We start from the raw sequence: 17,820 nt of genomic DNA on the forward strand, positions 1-17,820 counted from the left end.
TCATACACTTTCTCTATCTGTTCATCTTCAGCTTGTGACGTCAGCATGTATACCTGAACTATCGTTGTCAGTGTTGGTCTGCTGTCGATTCTGATTAGAACAACCCGGTCACTGAACTGTTCACAGTAACACACCCTCTGCCCTACCTTCCTATTCATAATGAATCCTATACCTGTTATACCATTTTCTGCTGCTTTTGATATTACCCGATACTCGTCTGACCAGAAATCCTTGTCTTCCTTCCACTTCACTTCACTGACCCCTACTATATCTAGATTGAGCCTTTGCATTTCCCTTTTCAGATTTTCTAGTTTCCCTACCATGTTCAAGCTTCTGACATTCCATGCCCCGACTCGTAGAACATTATCCTTTCGTTGATTATCCAATCTTTTTCTCATGGTAACCTCCCCCTTGGCAGTCCCCTCCCAGTGATCCGAATGGGGGACTATTCCAGAATCTTTTGCCAATGGAGAGATCATCATGACACCTCTTCAATTACAGGCCACATGTCCTGTGGATACCCCCGGAATATTTTACCCAAGAGGACGCCATCATCATTTAACCATACAGTAAAGCTGCATGCCCTCAGGAAAAATTACGGCTGTAGTTTCCCCTTGCTTTCAGCCGTTCACAGTACCAGCACAGCAAGGCCGTTTTGGTTAGTGTTACAAGGCCAGATCAGTCAATCATCCAGACTGTTGCCCCTGCAACTACTGAAAAGGCTGCTGCCCCTCTTCAGGAACCACACATTTGTCTGGCCTCTCAGCAGATACCCCTCCATTGTGGTTGCACCTATGGTACAGCTATCTGTATCGCTGAGACACGCAAGTCTCCCCACCAACGGCAAGGTCCATGGTTCATGGGGGGGGGAGTAGTTTTGTTATGATGAGTGATAGCAATTAAGTAAGCTACTGTATGTGCAATAGCATCAGCTGCCCTCATGTGTCTGCCGTTTCAGATACGCATAGTTTGTGATGTGAGTGTCATCCCCCCCCTCTCTCCTCAGATGCCCCAACTACATAGCAGTTTCACTGAAGTCAGCTGATGGATTTAGTTGTGAAAACAAACATAATAGACAGAAGTACTTTCACATTTATAATATTAGTATAGTTTTGTGTGGAAGTAAGGATTAAACACATTGAGGATTGTATAAGTGTTGTATCCATTATGTTGAATCATATTATATGGAATATATCTATCAGTAAAAGTGTTTTCACAAGTAGGAGTTAAAAAGTCAAACAGTAAATACCTTTTTCAAAGAATAAATATATTTACCTAATTCACATTACATTCTTCAAATCAAGAAAAATCTTGTACTGCATACTTCTAAAATAGCCTTTGCCCTTCCTCATCTCCATACCAAATTTAATCAATATAGGTTCAGCAATTTAGTCTTGAAAAGGTAACATACAGTTACTTTAGGATTGAGAATACTAATATGTATGAAAGATCTGGCTAAATGTTCTGTAACACAATGGCAATGCATACCTGTTTCCAACATCTGCTGTTGGTGTACGTTTATCACAACTAGATTACAAAAAAACTGCGGATTTAATTTTATTTCAGTAAAGCTAGAAAATATTACTCTTAATAACGCCTTATTATTCTCAGGACTGTTGTGCTTCCTGCATAACCTGGATTCAGATGACCGGGAGCTTCTTTGTGCAACTGTTGGTGTTCTAATCAACATGATGTCAGATTGGGACAAACGCCTCGCTCTGAGGCAACTTGGTGGTATTCGCAGGTCAGTTGTATTCCCACCAAGCACCAATTTCTGCTGATTGTACACTTGCAAGAGTTAACATTAACATTTACAATGTATTATTGGTAACTTAATCACTGTTGATCACAATTAACTTTTTGAAACCCCATTATCAATATAAATATGATACATAAAATGATAGAAGCTTACCAACATTCATTCATTCACATATTTTGTTACATAGATCCCAACATGAAGTAGAACCTTCAGGGATATGGAAGGAGCCAAGATACACACTACTGAAAGCAGATGTTACAAACTGCATTAATAATTAATTGTTGTTAAATTGATGTTTATTTCTACCATAAGGGTGTACAAGTTCAAGTGTACAAAAATAACCTTGAATAGTCCAGACTATGCCTCAATATCAAGAAGACTGAATATCTCTTAACACATACAAATAATATGTACCCCATCAAGATCGATGGTATAGATCTGCCACAGACAAATATCTTCATGTATCTTAGCCCAAACACTGTTGCCAACAGCCCACTCATTCCCAAAATCACACACCAATTTAGCAGTGCATAACTTAAATGGTGCAAAGTGACTGATATGATTTTTAAAAAAATTACACACCCATCTTCAGTCTGCCCAGTTGCATCGTACAGTGCACGATGTTGGCCCACAGCTAAAGAAGCAGAGCAACAACTTGCTGTAATGAAAGGCAAAATGGTTCTGCTGACATCTAGTCTGTCACTTTAAAATTAGGTGACCAGTAATACAATTTCACAGGCAGTGTAATGTGGTACCTACCTTTAAGAAAATGAGGGAAAGCTGTTTATGGTGGTATGGACAGAAACTCTGAGCAAATTAAAAGACAGTGGCAAAGCATGGGTTTTGTTGAAATTTCATGATGAATGACTTACTGGGAGACCTAAGCCATACTGGCTGGCTGCACTCCATATAGCCCTCAACAAAGCAGATCTCCATTCTGTCCAAGCGCAAGATGGTGCAAGCGGAAACAGGGAGCCAAAAGGGCAATCCCCACTACATTGGAAGAAAAATGCTGAGAAAGAACTAGAACAAAAAGAAGACAGTGGATTGGCACAATTTTTTGAATTATGAGTTAATTTTCCTTTGGACGTTTAGAGATTTCTTCTTTTTTGCTTTATATCTGATGGAACTTGTTAGTGACCTTTGCACCAGAATACCAACTCTCTTTGAACTGTAAAAAAGTAGGCAAGATTTACATGGAAATCATTTTTGTTATAGATTGTGGTTGTGTAAATCACATTTTGTTTTCACAGATACATCAATTTTAATGTTGACTAGTTCTTGGAAAAATGTTTTCATTCACCTGATTAAAGTAAAGAATACAACCTGGAGACTGTTCTAAGTATTAAAGATTCTGTAATTATTTTGGCCTTTTACTTAACGATATATTATCATGGTTTTCACATTAAAAAGTTCCAAAAGCAGGAGCTCTTAAAGTTATTGAATATTGTAAGTTAGAAAAGATAGTATCTTTTGTGGCTCAGATAATCATTTAGTACATATATGGTAAATTCTGATGTAGGGTAAGTCAGTGTATAACAAAATATATTAGATGATTTAAATTTACATTAATTACATTATTTTTACATTAAATGTGTATTAAGTTACAATGTACAGAGTATACTGTACATTGTACAAGTGGAAAGAGATATACTGTTAAAGCAGAAAGAGCATATACTGTGCAAGTATACTGATACTTGTATTACAGAATCATTCACATGGTATATCATTAAGGTGCTTAGTGGCCAGTAATATTTCTAAAGTATGCCACTAAGTCACAGACAAAAAATTAATAGTGTACTTTCTGAAGCAACTTGTGCAGGCTATAGAAGCAGTGATGAGTCAAATAGCTGTAATAGCTAACTTGAACTTTGTGAAGTCATTTATAATTTCTGGGTGAATCAGAATTAGTATTTTATTGTCTCATTACGTACATAAATAAATCACTAATTTAAAGTACTGGAGACTTATCAGTGTAAATAATGTTACTAAGATACACACTGTTCCAAAAAAACTAAAATTGACCTTAATTCACAAAAAATCATTACAGATTTATTTCATTACTCTACAAAGAAATCTTTACCATCATTTAAAAATTCCATGAGTGAATAGTAACATTTTTTGCACTAGGGTAGCATGTAATTTTATCTTCAGTAAACCCAGTTCCATACTGACAGCAATGTAGGAAAAGATAGATTGCTACTTACCATAAAGAAGACACATTAAGTCGCAGAGAGGCACAATTAAAAGAAACTTATGCAAAGCTTTTGGCCACAGCCTTCCTCAGCAAAAGAGAAACAGAGACATGCACACCATTCATATGCACAATCGTGCACATGTGATGCACACATGACCACCATCTCTAGCAGCTCAGGCCTGTGCTGCCGAAGTTGGTGGTCATGTGTGCATGAGGTGTATTTGCTTCTGTGTATGAATGGTTTGTCTTTCTCTGTTTCTCTTTTGCTGATGAGGGCTGTGGCTGAGAGCTTTGTGTAACTGTATTTTAATTGTGTCTGTCTGCAAGTTAACATGTTCTTTATGGTAAGTAGCAATCTATTTTCTCCTACATTGTTGATATTCATACATGGATTTTCCATTGTTTAATTTAGTTCCATACTGTGAAAGTTTTCCACATTTAACTTATTATAAATTTTCATAGCCTTTTATTGACAAGTCTGGGAGTAGAGTTTAAGTGTATGAAAAAAAAATCTCTGAGCACCAAGGGGCTTAACGTCTGAGGTCATCAGTCCCCTAGAACTACTTAAACCTAACTAACCTAAGGACATCACACACATCCATGCCCGAGGCAGGATTCGAATCTGCGACTGTAGCGGTCGCCCGGCTCCAGACTGTAGCGCCTAGAACCGCTCGGCCACTCCGGCCAGCTTTAGTCTATGAGATGGGCACATGAGATTACCTTTGTTTCTTGAATCATAGTTATGGTAAAGTTTTCTTTTTTTAATAATTTTGGATTTGTATAGATCTCGAAAGACAGGTCAGCATGAACCTTTAGGCTTATTATTATACCTATTTCTAACAATAGTTTTTGGAAGTAATAATATCCTATTGCACTACTTGCATTCCCCAAAATATTATTCCTTATCTTACAATAGATTCAAAATAACTGTGGTAAACAACCTTACTAGCATCCATGTCCTTGTATGGGACAATATGGTCATTGTGAATGCAAGATTGTTTAGCTTGTTTGCCAAGTAGCGTATATGAGAACACCAGGATAAATTTCTTTCAAGAAATATGTCCAGAAATTTCACAGAATCTGCTTCCCAAAGTTCCTGATTTTTGTGGGTTTTTTGAGAGCTATGTGATTTTGATTCTTTTGTTTTAAACTGTGTTAGTTTCTTTTTTCATGTTTAATTTTATCGTATTTACTTGAATCTAAGCCGCACTCAAATCTAAGCTGCACCTGAAAAATGAGACTCGAAATCAATGGAAAAAAAATTTCCTGAATCTAAGCCGCACTTGAAATTTGAGACTCGAAATTCAAGGGGAGAGAAAAGTTTTAGACCGCACCTCCAAGTCGAAACAAAGTTGGTCCATTGTAACATGAGACACAATTTAGGTCGAATGGATGAAGATACAGCTACAGTAGTTTCGTTCGAGTCATAATCTTAACAGTTAAGCTTTACCAAGTAGCTATTGCTATGTGTCAGGTGCTCCGTCTGTATTGATATGGGTACCCTTCCTTTCTCAGGTGCTTCATCTGGTTTGAAGCGATTACTTATTTTGCTTTGATCTGATAAGTGCCGTTCTCTTTGTTATAGGTGTTTGCGTCACTCTAAGCCGAAAATGCATTATTGTACTGTGCCATGCATTGTTTCTCGCATTCTGATAATGAGTGTTTACGACCTATCACTGCTCGCGGCATGGCTTGCTTTTGTGCACACTACCGCCGCTTACAATTAGAAAGGAGAGGAATTGTCTCATTAGCGAAACAATGGCAAGAGACTGCTATTTGTTGTTACTTACACTACTGCTTTCTTTGATAATGATCAACAAGAACCAAATAATAGACCGTGTATGATAGATGATGTTCTGAATGAGAGTTTAGCAAAAATTTTTCTCCATTTGAAAATCTTTGCAGACGCCTCTTTAGTACATTACATTCTGCACAGAAATTAGAGTCATCTTAGATTTAAAAATCTAGTCAGTTGCTGTGCTTCATTTCTGACTATATCACTATTGAGCATAAGAATAATATGATAATAAACATGACAAGATATGTATATTCTTCCACGTTTGCTGTTGTCTCACTCTAGTTTCGTAGTTTATTAGGCAGACAGGATTTAAATGAGATAACAGCAAACACGAAAAAATACATGGCATAATGTTTACATTCTTCTACCTTTTCTTTGAATTTCTTAACTGATGCAGAGGTTTTGGCACCTGTGTAGCGGTGCGTATATTCAACGGCAGAAGTTAGTTGTGGCGGCACCTACCAACATTTTTCAGAACGTCCACTAACTTTGCACTTGATTCTAAGCTGCAGGCGGCTTTTTGGATTACAAAAACCAGAAAAAAAAGTGCGGATTAGATTTGAGTAAATACGGTAATCCATTTCCATCAAACCAGTGTTCTAAGCCAGCATTAGACAACATGGTCCTGACTGCTCACTACAAGGCATTCAGCTAACATGGTGGGCGGTAGGCACTGGGGGTTTTAAAAATATTTCCACTACTTTGTCAGAGAATTCTGGCATAAAGTATTTGGTTAGTAATTATCATTATATGCTTTAGCTTACTGTAACTCTGCATTATAAATTTGATAATATAAAGTTACTTCCCTACTTCATAAATCACCATTATTGTGGAACCAGTGGATGGCTAGAAATTGTTTCTACTAACAGACATAAAGTGGGCTGTAGGTAAGAAAGGTTGACAACCCCGATTTTTAACTATTTCAGGTGTCAATTACACTTTGGGGAATTTGTTCTGTCTTCTCAATTGTCTGCAAATAAAACTGAGTGGAGTGTTATATTTAGAGGTAAAGTGTTTACAGAACATGAAACAGGATTGGGCCTAAAATAAAACCTTGTGGGACTCCCTGTGAAATAATTTTCCAATCTGTGAAACAGTTTCCTGTCCTTGACATTACAACGTCTTTTGCTTTCTATCTGTTAAATATGGTTAGAATCATTTCAAGCCACTACCGTTTTTACAGTACCTTTCTAATTTATGTAACAGTAAACAGTGGTTTACACAGTCAGAAGCCTTTGTAAGGTCACAGGAAAGTTTTGTGACTTTTTGGGATTTGTCCAGAGAGAGCAAATTTCCCCAACAAATTTGTTGAGGGCACATATTGTAATCTTGCCTTTCTGGAATCCGAACTGGTTTAATGTGATGATATTACTGTATTCGTCTGAGTATAATATGCCCCTCAATATCAGATGAACCTCTGTTTTTGAAGATGCTCCTTGAGAAAAAATTATTTTAAGATATTTTCACTAATCAAAATTATAGACTGTTTTATTGGCATAAAGTGTCTGCCAATATTTTATTGACATAAAGTATCTGTCATTTGTTGATTGTTTACATTTTGATAACACTGGGAGAAATAAAATAAACAAAAAGAAATGGTTTACATTAATTTTGGACAGTCTTATTTTCTACGTTTTTCCCTTACTGACTCTGTAGTCTGTGGCATCACTATTTTTAATCATCATCATCATAGCACAGCTGTGAAATTTTTATCTTCATTGTCACAAATATTTGGCTGTTTCTTCAGAATATGTTGCTGTTTCTGAGGTGATTGTTATGGTGGAAGCTGAGAGCACAGCTGTGTCTTCTGAATACATATCAGTTTTAGCTTCTGTGCTGATGTGACAATGTTACAATGTCTCTTGCTTCCAGACGTATTGCTAGCCCACTGTTCTGTCATTGGCTGTGCAGAACTAGTTGACACATCTCCTTTCATTCCCATCATATGTCATGGTAAGTCAACAACACTGCAGCAAGAAACACGTAGGTATGACACTGGCCCCTATTTAACTTTTATAATCTCCTGCAGAAATGAACACTTTTTTTTAGTATTTGTTCAATTGTAAAGTCAGTTGAATTTTGCCTACAAGTGGATTCAAGCAGACTGCAGTTTAAATATTGTAGACCAGGAGTGGCCAAGACTTCAGCTCACAGATCATGGCTGGGCACCATCCCCAAGTACTCAGCCTCGCTTCAAATTCCCTGACTGCTACACCACACTGTCTGAGTGTGAGGAGGGGGCAGAGGGGAAAACTGTGAATGTGTTTCACTTGAATGGCAGTGCAATCGCATTGCATGCTACTTGCTTTTTATATTTTACATTTCTCAACAACACAGGTCACAAACAAAACACATTTTCAGTATTATTTAATTATTTTTGGTGCACTGAAGGCATAACATAATTTTTATCTTGCACAGGCTATTGGCGTACTGACTGATGCAGATAATTTCATAGAGTTTTGCATTCATGTTGCCATGTAATCATGATTTATTTACTTTCATAATAAAAAAATAAAAAAGTTCTTTCGTACGGATATTCCTAGCACTTTTTCAACCTCATCGTGGAGACTTGAAAACTATCTGAGGAAAGCAGTGTAGACATCCTGGACAGTTTTAATATAAAAAGATTTGCCATTAAAACTGTAATTACCTTACAGGTCAATCAGTTGGTTGGTTGGTTGGTTGTTGTGGGGAAGGAGACCAGACAGCGAGGTCATCGGTCTCATCGGATTAGGGAAGGATGGGGAAGGAAGTCGGCCGTGCCCTTTGAAAGGAACCATCCCGGCATTTACCTGGAGCGATTTAGGGAAATCACGGAAAACCTAAATCTGGATGGCCGGACGCCGGATTGAACCGTCGTCCTCCCGAATGCGAGTCCAGTGTCTAACCACTGCGCCACCTCGCTCGGTGGTCAATCAGTTGTATCTGCTCATGCATAGGGGTGCTTTCAATTGAAACTAGAAATGGTCTTGAAAAAAGCTCAGTAGCAGATTTAAGATTGATAGTATCCTCAAAATCTTGGTAAAATTATCCCTGTAATTCTTTCAAGGCCACAATGAATTCTTCAAACCTTGCATTTTCTTTAAGGCCAGGGAACTTAGGGAATTGGACTTTGTTCACCAGAATATGTCCCTTCTACAATGTGATTTTCTTTTTAAAAGTATCCCCACCAAATCAAAAAGAAGTTTCCTTGCAATGTCTTACTGAAGGAAATGTTGCAGTCAAGTACACTTAAAATGCAAAGTCTGCAAACTATTTTTGAAGTTCTAATTTTGATTTGTGAACACCTGGGAATAATCTGCATGACTTCAGAAAATTTACTATTTGGACCACCAATTTCTTTACATTCTCCAGGACTGCAAACTTAGCACAAAGTGCTTTCTTATGAATGGAACAATGAATCCCATGTGTTGATTATTGCAATTTTGAGTGACAGGCTGGGCCTTGGCCCACACAAGGCCCACACACATTGAACAGGTGAAGTTTGGCACACCACGGCTGGCCCTGTGGTAGATGTTCACAAAAATCCAAAGTACATGATATAGATTCCCATGGCTGGAAACATGATAAAATTTGCTACTTGCTCACTGTTCTCCTCCCTGCAATCATCCTAGCTCTCAGCCAAGCTGGTGTCACTGTGGTGTCACTGTTCCCCTTTCATCTCTTCTGTAGTGATGAGTTTGAGCAGCTGTGAAAAACAGATTGCAGTATCTTCTAGTGTGGAGGTCACATGTAACAACACAAACTAATACATAAATAAAAGATTGCAATTACATTTCAGTCCCATTTTTGAACTGTTGCTCATTCCATAATCAAGTTACATCCAAGTTCCCACAACTAGTCTTGCCTCTGTAATTTATTCTCATGATAAAAGTTACAATCAGTCTAATATGATTTATTTTCTTTGTTAGGCATTCCACTCTGGATTAATTTTCCTTGTTGTTTCAACTGAATGTTGCCATCACATTCTAAAGCTGATTAAAAACTGGTAACACTTTTACCCAGTATTTTAATGCATGAGCAGGGACCAAATTTCCCATTTACAATCCTTAGTAAATCAGTACAGATTCTCACAACCAAATAAAACATTGGTCTGGGTTCCAAACCAGCTAATTTTTTTGAAGGACAATATTTCCAGTTTTGAATGTTACCTTTACTTAAAAAGTGGCATTAATGTTTGTACACAGTATCCACACATGTATTAGAACATTTATTGCAAACTTGTTCAACAAAAGTTTGTAAGATAATAGAATTTAATACTATCTTCTCCTGGGTTTCACAAAACTGCCAAATTTTAATCATATTGATAGACTGTTGTAGTGGCTAGTTCATAGTTTCTCACATGTCTCTTGCACTGGCACCATGCATGTCAGGGTTGCATGATTGATTGAGCAACATCGATGCTATATCGAGCACTTCTGTGTATCGAAAAATGTCAAACCTGTTGGAGCACGAGTCTTGTTCGCCAAGTCCTGCCCCTCTGAGTTCTTCAAAATAAATCTGCAGGTGAACTCAGTAGCTGAAGCTTCTTCTGTAAATGTAAGACTACCCCTGTATACTGTAATAAGTACAGAAAATTGTTGACTTTAGTAGCAATAGTTTAATCTCCGAATATAAGATGACCATGTATTTTTTTGAATGATGAATTTGGGAAAAAATGTCGTCTCATAATAGGTTAATACAGTAAATTTTGCTATCAAATTTTGGATCGTGACTGCAACAACTTTTTTAAATACTTTTGAGCATACTGGAAGAAGACTTACTGGTTGGTAGATGCCAAATTTTCATTTTAGCCTTTCTTGAACAATGGCTTTACTGCTGCATACTTTGGAGCAGTGGGAGTTAAACTGGTCCACACTGCCCACTAACGTGCTTTCTGGCGTTCATCGTGGATAGTTGGGAGTAGGGTTTAGAAACATTTTCATTAGGTTTTCATGAGCTTTTTACAGAATTTGGCAACTAATAGTTTTCAACATTGTTCAGTGTCTCTTCTGGAGTCTTCTGAGGCATTTCCATTTCTTTCCCACTAAGTGGCACACTAATGCCATCAGCAAACTAATGATGTTCTCACAGAATTTGTCCAGGTCATTCACGTGTAATAGAAATATTGTGGCTCTCCATATTTAGTGGCTTCATGCTTTAAATAACATTGAGTTAATATGTTGAAACTTGCTTTCTTCTGCTTAAGTATGATTTTATCCAGTTGTTAATTACTTGTAATCTTAGCCTCCCACACATCACTACATTCCTGATCTCTCCCCATGTGATTATCGCACCTTCGCCCTCCTAAAAAAAGGCCTTAAAGGGTTGATGATTCCAGTCGAGTGAGGATGAGCAGCAGGCAGTTACGGACTTCAGACAGCAAGACAGGGTGTTTTACAAAATGGGTTTCTTCTACCTGGTGCATTGTTGAGATAATTGCCCCAGTACTCATATCAGTTTTGCCTGATTAGAATACTGATTCTGGACTGTATGGCCTTTGAATGGAAACTTTTTGATGACCCATTATACGTAAAAACACTTGTACACATCTGTTTTTTTTTCCGAAGTTAACAATATTAAAACTGTATAATTGAGACTCAGGTCCAGATCCTTGTCAATTCTCCACAGTGTTCTTTCTTCCAGCAATGGTAGTTCATCTAGATAGGCAGGAGAGAATATGTAAAATTTAGAAAATAGTACAGGGCAGAATTGATCCCCTGAGAGCAGGCCACTTTGGAATTTGAAACATTATTAGTACAGATGAATGAGGCCGGAAAATCTGCTTATTGATGTCAATAGTCACAATAAGTTGTTACTTTAAATCACCACAGTACCTAAAGACAAAGCAGTTCTTAAATTTACGCTTCTCTGTTATTACGTACTATAGGAACAATGTAACTCTGTGTGTGTGGGAAGGAGAGTTGATATGAGTGCTAGAATGGGGTTGCACCTCAAATGTAGTCACGACTGTGGTACGCTTCTATTGCAGATTGATAACTATACTTTCAAAGTATGGTGAAAGTGACTGGCAGCTGGCAACATTTGTGTGCCAGGCATTATGGAACTTCTGTACAGAATCAAGTGATGTGCATGCTGCACTTGGCCATGAGGAAACATCTGACCTGCTTAAAATCCTTGCTGACTTTCTAGGTATGTTTTTGTATAATATAATAAAAAACTGAGTAGAATGTAATGAATAATGAAATCAATTAAAATAACTGATTAACATGTGTAGTGCTGTCGAGCAATAGACATGCACATTAGATCAGGGTAGTTCAATTGTTGATCTTGGGGTATTCTTCAGAGCACACACTAACAGGCACAGTCTTTTTTAAGTGCTGTGTGTGTGTGTGTGTGTGTGTGTGTGTGTGTGTGTGTGTGTGCAAAAGAATTAATAAATATTATTGCACTTTAGATGGATACACATCTTGGTGCAGGGTTAATAGGTCCAGAGTGTTTATTCTTAATAATGTGACATCATTTGCTTCAAACTTCTTTATTTATTTTATTCATGTGTGAGGCAGTCATAGATAGTTCTGAGAAAACCTAAGTCATATATACAGTCCTGCAGCCTCTGCTACCTACATAAATATTAACCAAATAAAAACATTACATTTTTGTTTATGTCACTTACAACTAATTTTGCTACAGTACGATAATTATATGTTTTATTACATTGTAAGTTATTTACTTACACGAATAATCATGTTTTCTGTTACAAAATTGTATTGCTTAAAACTCAGATTTAGTAAATTAGTTTTGATGTTTTAGAAAGTCATTAATTATTCAACTATTACTGGGTCTGAACACTTGCACAACAGTTTGCAGCACATTACCTTAACTGAGTAAAATACACAGTTTTTATCTTTTCCTGATACTGACCTTTCCACAAATATTTTGACTGTATACGTATCTTTGCACAAGGAAGTATCCAGTACAAGTATTTTTATCTCACATTATTAACTGTTGTAATTACAAAAAAGATAGGAAGAACCTCTTGTTAGCAACCAGAAACGTTGAGTATCTATTCAAATGCATACAAAAATGGTAAGTTCCTGAAACACAAGCTTCAGAATGAAAAAATGTGTATAAGTCAGGTGCTTCTTTAAACTTATGTATCAATTTCTACAACACTTCTTAGCTGAGGCAGTAACAGTGAAACTAACTTGTCATGTAATTTCATGATAAGAAATCTGTTCCTCTGCATATGTTGCCCCAATAACTGACTGTATGAAGCTGTACTGAACAAAATACTTTTTCTCATGATGACATGGATAAGTCTTTATATGTCTGTACATGATTTTGAGTTTATATATTGGTTTAAATGACTCATTATGCATTTTAACTAAAATTATTTTAAAGTAAAAAACACCCACAAATTTACCGACAGTTTATCTTACTAATTAGACTATTATCAGTTTGCTAGAATTGATGTGGCTTAAAAAGAAAACAATCTGGTTGTCTCACAGTATTAAAAAATGTCATTCCCTTTACTAATATGCCCACTTTATTGCATTTATTAAAGTGTTAGTCCACAGAGGAAGTACACCTCAAACTCTGAGTCTCCATAACACTCCATACAGTTGACAACATTTCTACATTACTTAAGCAAGTAATTTGATATGCTAAATAAGCACTTATTGTACTTCAGTTGCCACAGTTTAAAAATGTACTCTGCACTTGTTACGGAATGTAAATTGTAAAACACAGTCCTGTGCAAAGGATCTATGATTTCTAGAAGGAAATCAATAACATTTTCAATATAATTAATGAGTTTTGGATGGATCTACTTGCCTGTATGGAAGATGTAAACACTTTTATTGCTATAGCCTATTTTCCTTGGGAAAATAGCAAATAGCAAATTCAATTACTTTAGGAATCATTGTACTCAGTGGCTGTGAAATGATTATCATCAGTGATGAACTCAGCAATCAGTCATGTATCAATCCGAATTTTATCAAACCTAGCTGGATTTCAGCTACAGTATAGTGATCATCTGGTCAAAGAGAGAAGCACATTATGTTATTTATTGACAAGCTAAAAAATGCAAACTGGGACTCTGTATACGAGCATCAAAAAAGAAAAACTGGAAAAGAAAATGATTTTCATGACTTTAAAAACAAAGGGAATTATGATTTTCACGTTCCCCATTAATAAAAATTCAATATTTGCCTGGTATACAAAAAAATTGACAGAAATTAGAAAAAACGTGCTCATACTGTATCAAATAAATAAAAATGAGGATAATCAAGGAACCGAACAGAGGGGTTTCGATTACAATGCTTATCTTGGATGTTGAAAATATTGCAAAACTAAGCTTGTACAAGCTATTAAAAGCAACATGTGAAAAGTACATAGAAGGAGGAGCGGCTTCTGAGGTAGTGCTGCTGTGCCATGGCACCACTTATAACAAAGAGAAATCTATGTGAACTGCACATAAAACATTGTTTTGGAGTTTGTATTCTCTGATTTAAAGACACACGTTTCACTGCGGCACTCTTGCGGTAGTTTTCTGAATCTTGGAGACACCTGCAGATTGGCACCATCTGCCCTCATAAGGGCTCTGTGAAAGGCTCAACCATTGGCTTCTAGATGCTTTGTATGATGTAGGAAGAGCCGGATGTAGTGTGGCTCAAAGCTTCACGTTCTTTCTGCCAGAGAGCAGTAAAGTGCAGTACCTGTAGAAGAACAATCTGCTGTCTAGCGATCATGTTAAAATACATCGGGGTGCAGATTTCTTCTAATTCAGTTTTAAAATCTGTATGCAAGTTAATGCTACTGCATTTCTAAACACTAATTAAAGCTTAATTAAATCAGATTCAGAAACAATGCACTTAAATATTCTTATAAATAGCTATATGTAATTTGAATATAGTTATGCCATTAAATTTTGAAACTAAGAGCCATTATTTCAATGTTGGTATATTTCACAACAGCAGGGCTATTGCTACAAAACAAAAAAAAACCAACATATTCCGCACCGGTTGAGCATCTGTTTTCCAAACAAAGGTGTAGTGTTTCAATTTATACTTGTTATGTTCATGTATTACAGCTCTCTACAAACACATTGTAGTTATTGTGAGGTCAGGTAATTGATCATATATAGCTGTCTACACAGTGTTATCTGTAAGGGAAAATTCAGTTGACCATGAAATAGCAGACGTGAACAAAGTAAATTTATTAAAAACGCCATTTAGCGACAGGACTCTCAGATAAAAAACACTAGCTAGGCCAATCCCAAATCTGAATCTGTAGCAGCAAACAAAAAATTTATGCCTTAAGTTGAATCCAGAAATTTACCAAAAGAAGAAATGAATTTGTGGTTGTGAAGAAAGCAATGCTGTTTTTTGTTTTCCTTGTGTGTTATTTGGGAAGAGATTTTAATTGGTGTAAGACTGGAATAACTGATATTGGGCTTATAAGGTCTAAAATGAAAGTTCATTAAATGTCAAAGTGACACATGAATAATGTGCTTGATCTTTCATTTATAGACAAAAACAAACATTCAGCAGAAATTAGATTCACAATTGATGGCCACAACAAACATCCAGAAAAGAATAGATATATATTGAATTTAATTATAAACTGTATTCGATTCTGTGGTGCTTTGGAGCTGACTTTCAGGGGCCATGATGAATCTGTTGTTGTTGTTGTGGTCTTCAGTCCTGAGACTGGTTTGATGCAGCTCTCCATGCTACTCTATCCTGTGCAAGCTTCTTCATCTCCCAGTAACAACTGCAACCTACATTCTTCTGAATCTGTTTAGTGTATTCATCTCTTGGTCTCCCTCTACGATTTTTACCCTCCACGCTGCCCTCCAATACTAAACCGGTGATCCCTTTATGTCTCAGAATATGTCCTACCAACTGATCCTTTCTTCTGGTCAAGTTGTGCCACAAACTTCTCTTCTCCCCAATCCTATTCAATACCTCCTCATTAGTTATATGATCTACCCATCTAATCTTCAGCATTCTTCTGTAGCACCACATTTTTAAAGCTTCTATTCTCTTCTTGTCCAAACTAGTTATCGTCCATGTTTCACTTCCATACATGGCTACACTCCATACATATCCTTTCAGAAACGACTTCCTGACACTTAAATCTATACTCGATGTTAACAAATTTCTCTTCTTCAGAAACGCTTTCCTTCCCATTGCCAGTCTACATTTTATATCCTCTCTACTTCGACCATCATCAGTTATTTTGCTCCCCAAATAGCAAAACTCCTTTACTACTTTATGTGTCTCATTTCCTAATCTAATTCCCTCAGCATCACCCGACTTAATTCGACTCCATTCCATTATCCTCGATTTGCTTTTGTTGATGTTCATCTTATACCCTCCTTTCATGACACCGTCCATTACATTCAACTGCTCTTCCAAGTCCTTTGCTGTCTCTGACAGTTGACAATGTCATCGGCGAACCTCAAAGTTTTTATTTCTTCTCTATGGATTTTAATACCTACTCCGAATTTTTCTTTTGTTTCCTTCACTGCTTGCTCAATATACAGATTGAATAACATCGGGGATAGGCTACAACCCTGTCTTACTCCCTTCCCAACTACTGCTTCCCTTTCGTGCCCCTCGACTCTTATAACTGCCATCTGGTTTCTGTACAAATTGTAAATAGCCTGTATTTTACCCCTGCCACCTTCAGAATTTGAAAGAGAGTATTCCAGTCAACATTGTCAAAAGCTTTCTCTAAGTCTACAAATGCTAGAAACATAGGTTTGTCTTTCCTTAATCTAGCTTCTCAGATAAGTCGTAGGGTCAGTATTGCCTCACGTGTTCCAATATTTCTACGGAATCCAAACTGATCTTCCCCGAGGTCAGCTTCTACTAGTTTTTCCATTCGTCTGTAGAGAATACGCGTTAGTATTTTGCATCCGTGACTTATTAAACTGATTGTTCGGTAATTTTCACATCTGTCAGCACGTGCTTTCTTTGGGATCGGAATTATTATATTCTTCTTGAAGTCTGAGGGTATTTTGCCTGTCTCATACATCTTGCTCACCAGATGGTAGAGTTTTGTCAGGACTGGCTCTCCCAAGGTCGTCATTAGTTCTAATGGAATGTTGTCTACTTCCGGGGCCTTGTTTCAACTTAGGTCTTTCAGTGCTCTGTCAAAATCTTCACACAGTATTGTATCTCCCATTTCATCTTCATCTACATCCGATTCCAATTCCATAATATTGTCCTCAAGTACATTGCCCTTGTATACGCCCTCTATATACTCCTTCCACCTTTCTGCTTTCCCTTCTTTGCTTAGAACTGGGTTTCCACCTGAGCTCTTGATATTCATACAAGTGGTTCTCTTTTCTCCAAAGGTCTCTTTAATTTTCCTGTAGGCAGTATCTATCTTACCCCTAGTGAGATAAGCCTCTACATCCTTACATTTCTCCTCTAGCCATCCATGCTTAGCCATTTTGCACTTCCTGTCGATCTCATTTTTGAGACTTTGTATTCCTTTTTGCCTGCTTCATTTACTGCATTTTTATATTTTCTCCTTTCATCAATTAAATTCAATATTTCTTCTGTTACCCAAGGATTTCTACTAGCCCTCATCTTTTTACCTACTAGGTCCTCTGCTGCCTTCACTACTTCATCTCTCAAAGCTACCCATTCTTCTTCTACTGCATTTCTTTCCCCCATTCCTGTCAATTGTTCCCTTATGCTCTCCCTGAAACTCTGTACAACCTCCGGTTCTTTCAGTTTATCCAGGTCCCATCTCCTTAAATTCCCACCTTTTTGCAGTTTCTTCAGTTTTAATCTACAGTTCATAACCAATAGATTGTGGTCGGAGTCCACATCTGCCCCTGGAAATGTCTTACAATTTAAAACCTGGTTCCTAAATCTCTGTCTTACCATTATGTAATCTATCTGAAACCTGTTAGTATCTCCAGGCTTCTTTCATGTATACAATCTTCTTTTATGATTTTTGAACCAAGTGTTAGCTATGATTAAGTTGTGCTCTGTGCAGAATTCTATCAGACGGCTTCCTCTTTCATTTCTTAGCCCCAATCCATATTCACCTACTACGTTTCCTTCTCTCCCTTTTGCTACTACCAAATTCCAGTCACCCATG

General features: G+C 37.1%; 1 protein-coding gene across 1 annotated transcript in view; it reads left to right on the forward strand.

The window, feature by feature from the left end:
* The window catches only part of LOC126203778 (armadillo repeat-containing protein 2), a 180,502-nt gene that overhangs the window by 137,990 nt on the left and 24,692 nt on the right, over window positions 1-17,820 (forward strand). The window contains exons 15-16 of the mRNA XM_049938146.1: window positions 1,612-1,744; window positions 11,726-11,886. Of these exons, the coding sequence (XP_049794103.1) occupies window positions 1,612-1,744; window positions 11,726-11,886 (294 nt within the window). The remainder of the gene's footprint in view (window positions 1-1,611; window positions 1,745-11,725; window positions 11,887-17,820) is intronic.

Source organism: Schistocerca nitens, chromosome 9 (genome assembly GCF_023898315.1).
Source record: "Schistocerca nitens isolate TAMUIC-IGC-003100 chromosome 9, iqSchNite1.1, whole genome shotgun sequence".
Taxonomy (NCBI): domain Eukaryota; kingdom Metazoa; phylum Arthropoda; class Insecta; order Orthoptera; family Acrididae; genus Schistocerca; species Schistocerca nitens.